This window comes from Coenobita brevimanus, chromosome 1 (assembly GCF_032717465.1).
Source record: "Coenobita brevimanus isolate Jiangsu-jjx chromosome 1, ASM3271746v2, whole genome shotgun sequence".
Classification (NCBI taxonomy): domain Eukaryota; kingdom Metazoa; phylum Arthropoda; class Malacostraca; order Decapoda; family Coenobitidae; genus Coenobita; species Coenobita brevimanus.
The window spans coordinates 56,618,718-56,631,061 of record NC_136954.1 but is presented as its reverse complement, the minus strand read 5'-3'; the positions used below and the strand labels follow the sequence as shown (position 1 = coordinate 56,631,061).

Genomic DNA, 12,344 nt, shown 5'->3' with positions numbered 1-12,344 from the left:
ATCTCATTTATTACACTTTCTGATGTAAACTTGACTCTCATTGGTCTTGTTTCCCCTTTCTTATAAGGCCCTATCCTCCTTACTTCCTCAATTTCTTTTACCCACTTGTCTCCTTCGGGGTCAATCTTGCCTAATATTCCTCTCACCATGTTTGTGTCTCTCTCGAGTCTTGCGAACCTAACCTTTTCTTCCTCTTCCCTGTTTCCAAATACTACCACACATCTGTTCCTTTCTACAGTTTCTCTCACTATTTTCTCTTTTTTCTTCAGTATTTTCACTACATTTTCTTCCATTTCTTTCTTGTTCATTTCCCTTTCTTCCTGGATGATCTCTCTTAAGCTGACCACTTCTTTCTGTTCTTCTTCTACGTGTGCCCACTTTGCCTTGTGTTCTTCTAGTACATTACTCACCTTCTCCGTTTTATTAGTACTCTCTTCAAGTTTCCTCCTCAGTTCAACATTTTCCCTCTTCAAATTCTTAATCTCTTCATTGGCTGTTTCGTTGGACTGGATTAGACTCTGTATGGTGGTTTCCGTATTTCCTGACACATCCTTTATCACTAGATTCTCTACTTTTTTTCGAGTTCACTAATCCTCATAATTAATGTTTTCACCAGGTCCATGACATTAGTATTAGCATCAAATCCTTGAAATTCCATTCCCTCATTGTTTACATTTTCGGCCATCTTTAACGTACCGGTAAAGTACCTAAACAGCTGTTACCGAATAAGCCACAAACATTCATGTATACTATTGCCAACAAATCTTTACATTTTTGGTAGTCTACCAACTTTCATTATTTTAAATTTAAAGAAAGACCCTAGGAGACAGGACAGACAAAATTCCTGAAACTACTCAAGGTTAGGAGCGATGCCTGGGACGACTTCTCTCTCCGGCTGTTCGTGTGTGTGTGTGTGTGTGTGTGTGTGTGTGTCAGGCTACCAGTAAATTATTTTATTTAAAATGGGATACATATTTAGCTGTACACAGATAATTAAAGCTATAACTAACCCCTCAAGTTCAAAAAGTGTGTCCTCATAATTAAGTAAAAATTACATTATTAAAGGGGTTAAAATACCACATGCAGTTTTTCTCTATGACGATGTCCATACTTCACTAATCAATATACATCTGCCATTAGTATGCTGCAGCACACACAACACTGTTTATGGTAGGTTATTGAAAGTCAAGCAGATACAAGTCATTAATATTATTAAAAAAGTCAGCTGTTAAAATACCATAATATGGAATAAATAGGTACCATAGTAAAAATAACTATGGTAACAAAGAACACTGCCATTTATAAAGTGAATTTTGTGACTTGTTAGTCTAAAAAAGTTTATGTCAATATGACTGAATGAATTTTCAGAAAAGCCTAACAAACATAACAGCTTATTGCTAATATCATGAAAGCTTTGATGCATTTGATGATTACATTATATGGCAAACTGTTTTTTGTAACCCTTTCATCATGATGTCATCTTTCTACTCCTATATAGAATACTGAGCAGAAGGTATTAAAAAACTCAGAAATGACTTCTTGAAGTCACTGAGTTAGGAACTATATCTGTTAGCCTTTTCCATATGATAATGTCTTATATTTTACTCTTATTACCACCAAACAATTTTATTCACTTTGTGGGAGACATATCATATTGCAAAAATTAAGACAACTTTTATCATTATTACCAGAAGGTAGCTGGAACCATTTACCAATTTTCTTATTAATATAAACAAAAAATGGTAGAAATCCTACACTGTGGTCTAATTTTCAATGTTTTAAGAGCAATTACATTTCTGAATTATTTATATTAATACTATACCTAGTGTCACAGCCACTCAGGATGATCCCTGGTACTGGATGCAAGGTAATATTGTATAGGCTACACACAGACCCAGTGCTCACTCCTCCAGCACAGAGACAGTGTGGTCACGGTAGTTCAGGTTGAAGCATACATCAACCTTTGTACTTGCACCTCCATATGTCATCATCTGAAAAGTTACCTGAGTAACAGTGCATGTATGGGAAAGAGGACCAGGTTTGATGAAAAAGAGACAAGAGATTGACTAAAAACCTAACATACTAGTTACTGGGTGTTTGTGGACAGTGACTTGAACAAGAGTTGGTTGAGGTTCAAAACAGCTATACAGGTGAACCCTGACCTAATGGAGCTGAACTTAACAGAACTTTAAATATACCATATATCAATATTTAACACCACTATCCAATTCTAACATCAGCAAAGTGAAAGGAATAGTTATTGTACAGACAAATAAAGATATAGATGAGGACATTAATTCTAATACACTACTGCTTGTACTTCATGCTAGGGGCACATCAGTTTATTTTCTCCCTCATGCATCATAACAAACAGCATCCTGTAAGACCAGAATAACATTCACAATCTCTCTCATCTTGCTAATGTTCACCAGCGGAAGACAGTGAAAAGGAGCAGTGGTGGAGTATTTGACCTACTATCCCTGGCTGTACAAATCACCACTACATCAGATACATTTTCATACTATAATGTAGCCTTGGAAATGCTTGTTCACTCCCCCCCTCCCCCAGCATCTGCAGCTTGGTGTGTGGAATCAATGCAGTCTATTTATAAAGTAACTAGAAAATTTTAACTATTTCACAGCAATGAAGTCTTTAATATTATGTTCTTGCTGCCATCACAGGATATCAGTAAATTTATGAGACTTTTTTGAGTTGGGGGGTTAGATATAATCTCAATTAACCCCTGAACTACAACATGTCTCCTATAAACAATACCAAACCATCTGAGTGGCAGCCAGAAAATAAATTCATAGTCCTGAAAGGGTTAAACATAATGCTGGAACACAAAACGATAAAAACTCACAGTGAAAGGTTTCTCTGTAACATTGACGGTATAAATGCAGGGAGATGAGGACGGGAGCTGAGCAGTCACCATCCCCGCCATACTGCACACATACAAGTGTGGAGTCACACCTGCAAGGAATAAAGCTTTAGAACCATGACTCAAACTGATATGACTTCCTTGACTGGACAAGACTGATTGGTGTTAACCTAAATAAAATTCCTAGTGAACAAATGCAACAGAAAGGGTCATCTAAGGCAATATTTTGAGCCTCTGACTTCTAAAATTTCTCTGATAAACAAAATCCTCTGGTGTTAATAAATACCTAAGAGTACCAACAGCAGTAAAAACGTTACAGTAAGTAGTTCCCAAATGGAAGTCCCATAATTTTAAAAATGTGCCAAGTAATACACGGGGCCGAACCATCCCACCCTTCCGTCTGAACCATCACCACTGGTAGGGATGGATCGAACGATTTAGAAACTTGTGTTTCGTTAACTATAGTTCAAAACTGAAATGAGCTAAGGGTTTGATATTACCAGGCTGAAGACCCAAATGATGAAGCAACATTTTAAAATAAACACGATTACACTACTGCTTAAACCTGAATTCTAGGAAATATTTTATTAAAAAGTGTCCGAACCATCATCACTCTCCCCTATCTTTATCAAGAAGGCTGCATGGACAGCATCATTACCGAATCATTAAAATTACCATTCTTCTATCCATATTTCCCATATGAGGGCACTATTAATATTCAGGAAAAAGAAAGGAAAATTGTTAGCACAATGATGCCTTTGGTAAATACTATAAACTTTCATGCACTCACCAGCTACAACAATACCACCCCTGTCCCCACCCTCGGCATGACGGGTGAATCTGGTGACATGGATGGTGGGCTTGGTGAGGGGCAGCACAGTGGTCAGGGCCAGTGAACGCAGGTGGAACACTCCTGGCTTTGGCCCTCCTCCACACACCTGCAACATACAGTACAATCAGTCCTCACTTGACCATTCGGCTACAAAACACCTACTTTACAATGTTGTACATTTCAACTAATGTCAGACACATAATCAAGACCTCCCCTGCATAGCTACACATCATCATAATCATCATTCATACCACTTGCCCACCCTTGGAGGGGGGTCAGGTAAGGTCCAGGAAAAAGAAAAAAAAGACCCTGACTTTTGCCCTCATGCAAGTTATTTCACATGGCTCAGTGGCAGACTGAGACAATACTACTGCTCTACATCCTTTCCACAGGCCTCCTTTGTGACTAGCATCACATTCTAGCATTAATCTGTTATTACAACTCAGCATGGAAGATGGACAGATGACAATTTTTGGCCAAGTTAGAAAAAAAAAGAATTTTTGGCCAAGTTAGAATAAAAAGCATACAGGAGAAACAAACCAAAACCTGTTCAGCTAGATGGCCCATATTCTCACTCATTATTCAAGCCATAAAAGAAAAAAAAAATGGAGGGGAAAGGGATACAAGTAGACTCACCAGCCAGTCATTATAGAGGTCTAGTGATGATACAAAACGTCCTTGGTTAGGCCGGGCCAGCTGTGAGTGTGTATGGGGTGTGAGTCGGTGACGTGGCTCCCTGCCTGCCCTGGCGTCCCATACCAGCACCTGCCCATCCTCTCCTGCACTAGCCACTAGCTCTCCACTGGAAATATTTTAAGCTTATTGTTATACGCTGGTAATGTAATATATTTGAAAATATCATAACTTTTGCTATACATGTATTGCTGTAAGATATTTGATAAGCTGGCATATCAGCTCTACTGTTAACTATGGAGATTTAACAGCCATCTCATACTGTAAACACATCTCAAGTTAAAAACCAGAACCATACCTGTTAACAACATCATGAACATAATCATCGTGCCCTTCTAAAGTCTGCGTACGTTTACCAGTCTCCAGATCGTACACATGTGTCCTCCAGTCTCCACACGCTGCATAAATAACACCCCGCGCAGCATCATAGCTGAGACTGTTTACCTCAGGTGTCTGCAGTGATAAGAAACAGGGAAGTGAGCATGGAAGTGAAAAAGTTCCTGCATGACAGTATTGTGATACCAACTCTAATAAACGGAAGTGAAGCTTGGACATTGTTGGAGGGACACATATCAAAGAGTGACAGATGTGGAAATGAGTTAATTGAGAGGAGCATGTGGAGTCACATGGAGAGACAGGCTGAGAAATGAGGAAGTGAAGGAGTGTTGTGGTGTAGATGTGGATGTGATAGGAAGTGTTAGAAGAAACACACTGAGGTGGTTTGGCCATGTGGAGAGCATGGAGAGCAAGAGACTGATGAGGAAAGTGTATGTGAGTGAGGTGCAGGAGGGAAGAGGGAGGGGGAGGCCAAGGAAGAGATGGAGGGATGGAGTGGAAAGGTATGTGAGAGAGGGGGGTGTGAGGTCAGAGCAGGGCAGTGAAATGGCGGGGGACGGGACGACATGGAGGCGATTTGTTTGTGGCCACCCTTTACGGGATTAAGGTGTCTGGCAACAGATAGAACTTTTACTACTATGAGCATTATTGTTGCCATATTCACCCTTACATTAATATTGAACTTTAACCAGTCAGACTCTAAAATTTACAGAATATTATCTGGTAACCACAGTTCAGCTGTTACAAAATATTACCTACAAGGGCATCAACAATCCAGTAACTGCAAATGATTCCCCGCTCAAGATCATCTTCAGTTTACAACGCAATATAAATTCTGGAATTCAAAGGCATACGGTGAACTAAACTGAAATGATGGGCAATGCATCTGGGAAACCTTTGCTTATCCAGACATATCAACTAAATAAATAATCTTAAATATGTGCAATTCAATAGGGATTAGTCAAAACTACTATCAAGGAGCTGCAATTTTACATAACAGATATTGACAAACTGACATCATAGTTTAGTAGCTTCAGGACCTCCTATATTCTGACATTAAAACAGCTTTACAATGAGACACAGGCAACTTCAAGTGAATAAAAGGTGCTAATTCAGTAATTAAATAATGAAATACAGAAATGCCACTTTTAAAAGGGACTAAATATGCTTTCCTTTTCCTAATGGAGTGTAGTTAAACTATAGGCAATATTCTCATCAACTCTGCTTTCTAGTTTCTCTTTCATAATGACATACAGTACTGTGTGTACTGTGATTAAATTTTACTATTCTCCTCTGTGCTATTTAAGGTCTGTTCATAGTGACCAAAATCTCATATACGGTATAACAAACAAGAATGTACTACTCATAGCATACTAGTTACAGAAATAAAAAGATAAAAAGAGTTACTAGGCAGCCTTCTTGACCATTAAAAATATGCCCATGTGACAACAAAGGACATTACCCCAAAATTTGCTTGATCACATTCGAGTGAGATTGTCCATGCTGCCTGGCTCTGTGGTTGTTGCATCTCTGACCATCGCCGACCCTGGAAAGGCAGCTTGGGTGAGCAAATCTGCTTAACAACTGCAGTATTATTAATCTGAGTACCGTATGCAAAGATGCATTACAGTGTACTATGTTCATGTTTGTCACCATTAACCATGTCACGGTCAATATAACTATTGTACTGTAAATTCCAACTGATACCACATGATTGTATTCAGCTAACAGTGAGTCACAGAAACCTGAGAGAGTTTAAAGCATCATAGCAGCCTGAGAGATTTAAATGTAGAGATTGGGGAAATTTCACTAATAAATGGAACATGATCATGTGCCATTTCTGACAAAACTTACTTAAATATAGCCATGTAGGCCAGAAATACAGATAACGACTATGGGTATCTTTGGATGTACAGCATCACCGTGAGCAACGATCACCTTACATGGACCATTCAGCCATTATGGAATCTGCCTAGTGAGTCATAATAGCCTGGGAATTTACAATGTCATCATTTACTCTTATAAGATCAGAACAGCACTAATACTGTACTCTATTACAGGTATTGTCAGATGATTTTATTCCACACAGAGTGAATCACAGGAGTCTGAGAATTAAAAGCAAAGACTGTATAACTCGTAAAATTGATTTAGCACCATAAAACCAGTGCAACAAAATGCCGAATCATCAGTCATTTACTGAACTGGAACCAAATCAGCACTTATATTAGGAAGATGTTAAAAGTTTTATCACCATATAGGTTCATACACATCTACTTATCCGAAATCCAGTCAAAAAATTATACTTAATTTAACTGTTACCATAATAAAAATAAGGATTCAGAGTGAAAATGTGCTAAAGCTAGTCAATATTTCACCTTTACATTACCAATATGCCTTGACAGACTTCTGTTTTGCATAAAAACTGATTTACAGTGAAAATCAATGTATTTGCATGATAAATCAATATCTATACAAACTAGAAGTCTGTGGTGGCATGTTGTTGAACTAATGCCAAAACACTTCTGCTACCTTTAACAACTCTTTGTTCTGAATCCTGAGTTTTTATTAACAGTTAAATTAAACACAAGTTTTTGACTGGAGTTCAGATAATTTGGTGTGTATGAACCTATCTGGTGATAAAAATTATAATATTCTCCAATTAAAAGTGCCAATTCAGTATATCATTGCACCCCCATAAAACTTACAGCAATAAGACCAGTTGTTCCAGAAATACAGAAGGCGTCAGTGGCCACCATAGCATACACAGCATCACTGTGGGCACTAATCACCTTACATGGACCCTTCAGCCTCTCACCCATGCCAGTATCTTGGCTAGCTGTCACTCCAGAGAGGCTGTAACAAAAATGTACCATATGGTTAATAGTAACAATACTGCGCTGCTATAAAAATATTGTATACGGTAGGCAAGTGCTCATTTCATGCCACATTTTTTTTACTATTAAGTACATGTTGAATTTTAAAAATATTTAAAATGAACTTCCTGGCATTTGCCACGCCAGTTTTTTATTTAAGTTAATCAATCACTCCACTAAAACTCCATCCAGTTGCTCCAGATCATCATTCAACCTTGCCCATAAATCCCCACATACAGACCATACTCTATCAACATGAATTCTAAAGCAAATATTAATCCCTAGTTTAGGTCATTAACAATAACTAAACATCAAGCATCTACAATAACTGGCAATTACTGGCATGGCATCTTGTCATTGTCAGCTGTAGTCAACACTTGTTTTTAAATTTTTTTTTTTTTCATTCACTGCCAGACGCCATGTATCCCAAACGGGGTGGCCAACGGCTTAGAGTTAATTGTTTTACAGGGAGGGGCACTAATCCTCCACCAACCCCACTTGACACGTAGGGATGCCAACAGCATCTGGTGTTCCCAGGCGGTCACCCATCCAAGTACTAACCAGACCCAACGTTGCTTTAGGTCATTAACAATAACTAAACATCAAGCATCTACAATAACTGGCAATTACTGGCATGGCATCTTGTCATTGTCAGCTGAAGTCAACACTTGTTTTTAGAAATGTTCCACCTTTAACTAGGCAGTTTACATCTTCGCATATGCAAAGGGCTCCTGCTTGTATTTTTTAAAACTGTGACCAGCAGAATTTTGCAATGAAGATCAATGATTAGGAATGGTCATTAATTACAAGTGCACAATTAGGACTCCAACAACGAGCAATTTTTTGTGACACAGAATCGTTCTTCCTCCTTTTCCAATTGGTTGACAAGGTTGTATCCAGGATGTCACAAATTTGATGATGTCTGCTACTTTAAGTTTAAAAACTTAAAATACCAATAATGTACAGTTGTAGCAAGCAGGTGATTCATTTATTCTTTATATAATTCTTTTACCACAGTACAGAACATTTTCTTTAAAAATTCATAAGAAAAATAAAGGATGATTTTACAGGCAAGTACCAAAAATATGATAACTGAAACAGAAGGTTATTTGAAACCTTAACATTACAAAACATTTTCTGTACAGCTGAGTCAAACAACAAATGATACTATCTGTTACAGAACTGATATTTCAAGCCTGAAGTGCTGTTTTCTATCTATATACGGGATGGCCACAAACAAATCACTTCCACGTCGCCCTGTCAACCACCACACTGATAAATATCACTATCATTAAAAAGTTACAATTGTTTATTGCTGACTAGCAAAGAAAATGATACTAAAACAATATAAATACTGAAATCACAGCTGCAGCACAAAGCAAAACTTACATGACCCAGGTGACAATGAGATAAAGATTTACAAGTCCACTCACCTACTTTTTAAGTTAAAAACTGTTTCACTCAATAGTTTACTGTGTGATTAATTTGATTTTGGCATTGCCATCTATCACAAGTGATACCTAACTGGGAGAGCTCTGCCCCCTCCCCCAAACCTGCATTTTTTAATACCAGTAACAGACCAATTTGCAAAGGAAATTCCATAGAAGAAAAGAAATTTATATTAATGAATAATCTTTGCTGGGAGCAAGAAAAAAAAAAAAAAAAATCAGTATTTTCTGAGACTGAGTTTGTAAACTACACTGACAAACTACAAATTTGCCAATATAGACAGATTGCACTAGACCTGGGAATGTATTGGCTCCTAAACCCATATTCCTTATCCTTAATGAAATTATCTGTTTAGATCCTTACTCAAACAAGGCAATTTTCCCTTCATTATTGCCGATTGCCAATAAAGCTGCGTCTGGGGAGCTAGCTTGGCTGAAGTTTGTTGTGTACAGATTTCGGATGCCAGGCGACGCCATAGCCTCTTTTCGTGGTGATGGTTATATTCCTTTCTCCTCGTGAATGCCTGGATGACTTCAGCCAATGTCTTGATGGTCTAGATTTGGTTATTTTTCACAGTTTGTTAAGCTTGGTCACGATACCAGCACACAACTTGGCAGTCTTCTTCTTCTTTGTTTTGAATTCACGCCTGTTTGTTTACTAGTATATGGCGCAAGGTTATATGATATTAAAGTGAAAACTTGCTCTCTCTCTCTCAATTTGCTGCATAAAATGTATAAAAAAAGAAAATTAAATAAAATGCATTAGCATTTAGATTTTCAATTTTCTGGCAAAAAAAAAAAAAAAGTGGAGGCTGATTATTTCTAGCACTCTTGTATTGTTACAAAGCAGCAGTAGCAGCAATTATAACCCCAGGTTCACTTGAATGTGAACTCAGTAGCTGCGGGCTGGTTCCCCCCATGCTACAGTCCACCATGCCCCTTTCAGGAGATAGAGAAGGAGATTAGGGACATTTGCATTGCCAGGCAACAATAAAATGCAATAAACCCCTTCCCTTTGAATTGTCATAGAGAAGTGGTTACTTATGTGTTCCCAAACACGGGATCTTCAGTGTCCCTACTCCACATGAATATAGGATATGGAGTTGGGATGATGATTATTTTCCATCATCTGTTTGTTACTGTAGTAGCCCCAGGCTTTGAATGTGTCCCTGGAACATTGCAGACTTATTATGATAGGGAGGGAGCTGAGGGACATTTGCATTGCCAGGCAACAGTAAATTCAATAAACCCCTTCCCATTGAACTGTCATAGAGAAGTGGTTACTTAAGTGTTCCCAAACACCGGGGTAATGTATGGCCCAGCCTTCGCTACAGGTGAAGGATATCTTAAAACGAATGAACCAGCTCAGAATCAGTGTGGGATCTTCAGTGTCCCTACTCCACATGAATATAGGATACTGAGTTGGGATGATGACTTATTTTCCATCATCTGTTTGTTACTGTAGTAGCCCCAGGCTCTGAACGTGTCCCTGGAATATTGCAGGCTTATAATGTCCACCATTACCTTTTCTGGGGATGAAAAGGGAGTCGAGAAGTTTGTATTACGAGGCTGCAGGGTTGCCTAGTGGTATGAGTGTTACCAATGAAGGTACCCTTATCCAGCATCTTCTATTACTGTATAAACCATGACACCAAGGCATTGTATAAAAAATTTAAACCACTGTCAAACACATTTATTCAACTGCAAAAAAGTCATCGAAAATACAGTTCACACCAGTAACAATATAAATACATTCACACATATCAATAATCATCTTAAGACTATGGTACAACACTTGCAAACCTGCATCTCACTCATATTTACTATAAACACAACCACACACAAAAAAAAAAGCACACCTGTACAGACATGTCGTAAAAATACCCCCGCTAATACCAATACACCAGTCCTGTATGAGACAGCCCGAGCATGTGTTCAATATGGACGGTGGGTGTTAGCGCCGAAGTGGTGACATGTAGAGGTGTATGGTATGTAGGAGGACTGCTGGGCCTTGATAGCAGGCTGTGAAGCCTATGCCCAGAGTCGGACACATAAAAAAAAAAAAAAAAAAAAAAAAAGTATATGAGTCTAATAAACTGCCATTTATGTAAGCATACATGTTGATTATACAGTATGGTGTACATACATGGGATACAATAAAGAAGGGATAAAATTGGTTAAAGCTGTGGGAGGGATATGGGTATACAGGACAAGATCTGGAGGAGCACCGAGATATTTTCTATGGGGAAAGACATGTGGGTGTAAAAATTCTTTAACCAAAAATAAAACAAAACAAAACAAAACAAAAGTTAACGATGATGAACAGCTAGGGCCCAAGTCTTATACAAATCACTTTCCATGCTTAATACTCAGCAAACTAGTGTTTTTGCTTATATTTGCTGCTAAAATCTGTAGTGTACTCTGAATACCAGTTTTGTTAATGATATGACAGCCACTGATTTGCAACCATATTCTGTAAATTTAATCAATAAGGCTCCCTCTCGTCCCCAAAGGTATGTTACTGCGAGGAACTGAGGTAATTAAGACGGAAGACAAAAAAAAGACAGAAAAAAATTAAGACCAGTGGAAGGCCTGAAGAAAGGAAATACTGTATAAAGAATTAACTACATTGCTATGATGAAATACTTTATATATTTGCTCAGGCTACAACTAGATTATAATAATCTGGGAACAGGGTTAATGAAAGTTGTATCAAATCCCTCCAGTTCCTACTTTACACCACTGAACTAAATAAAACAGTCTGATGGCAGGAAGAGCAAACAAAAAATACACCATGGTACAGTGTACTGAAGGAGTAAAGGTGTTGGAAAGAAAAGGGTGTCGGGTTCAAGGGTGTATCATATACTATACAAGGGGGAGTTTCCAAGAGAGAAAAAAATGTATTACATCATAATTCTGTAGCAACCGACCTGAAACATCTGTTAGTATTTGGAATGACATGTCAAAGTACATACTGTATTATCAATGTTAAGATAACTAAGAAGCTAGAGGGAAGGGTGGACTTTCAGGGGGGGAAAAAAAAAAAAAAAAAAAAAAAAAGTTACATCCTTGAAGTCTGGGAAACAATCTGTGGAAGGGGAATGGAATGCAAAGGGATGGGGATGAAACTGATGAGATGTCCACATGATGGTGATGTCAGTTTGTGTGAAGATGGTGGTAGTGTGAAGCAAAGTAGAGATGGTGATGTTACCATAAGTGAATATCATATCTCATAAAGTCTTAAGTTATGAGTAAAAAAAAAAAAAATGCCAATAAAAGAA

General features: G+C 38.0%; 1 protein-coding gene across 1 annotated transcript; it reads right to left on the bottom strand.

The window, feature by feature from the left end:
- Positions 1–1,246: 1,246 nt before the first annotated feature.
- thoc6 (THO complex subunit 6) lies at positions 1,247–9,683 on the bottom strand. The gene is made up of 8 exons (XM_080275754.1): positions 9,428–9,683; positions 7,448–7,595; positions 6,205–6,288; positions 4,705–4,859; positions 4,350–4,515; positions 3,672–3,819; positions 2,864–2,973; positions 1,247–1,991 (listed from the first exon to the last, which is right to left on the bottom strand). Exons 1-8 carry the CDS (start codon positions 9,538–9,540, stop codon positions 1,902–1,904), a joined length of 1,014 nt encoding a protein of 337 aa, XP_080131880.1. The 5' UTR covers positions 9,541–9,683; the 3' UTR covers positions 1,247–1,901.
- Between the last annotated feature and the right edge of the window lie 2,661 nt (positions 9,684–12,344).

Coding starts and splice junctions, on each gene's coding strand:
- thoc6 (XM_080275754.1), bottom strand. CDS start 9,540: ATGGCGTCGCCTGGCATCCGAAATCTGTACACAACAAACTTCAGCCAA. Junction 4,516..4,704: donor GTTCATGATGTTGTTAACAG/GTATGGTTCTGG, acceptor AAATATTTCCAG/TGGAGAGCTAGTGGCTAGTG. Junction 1,992..2,863: donor TTACAGAGAAACCTTTCACT/GTGAGTTTTTAT, acceptor GTAACTTTTCAG/ATGATGACATATGGAGGTGC.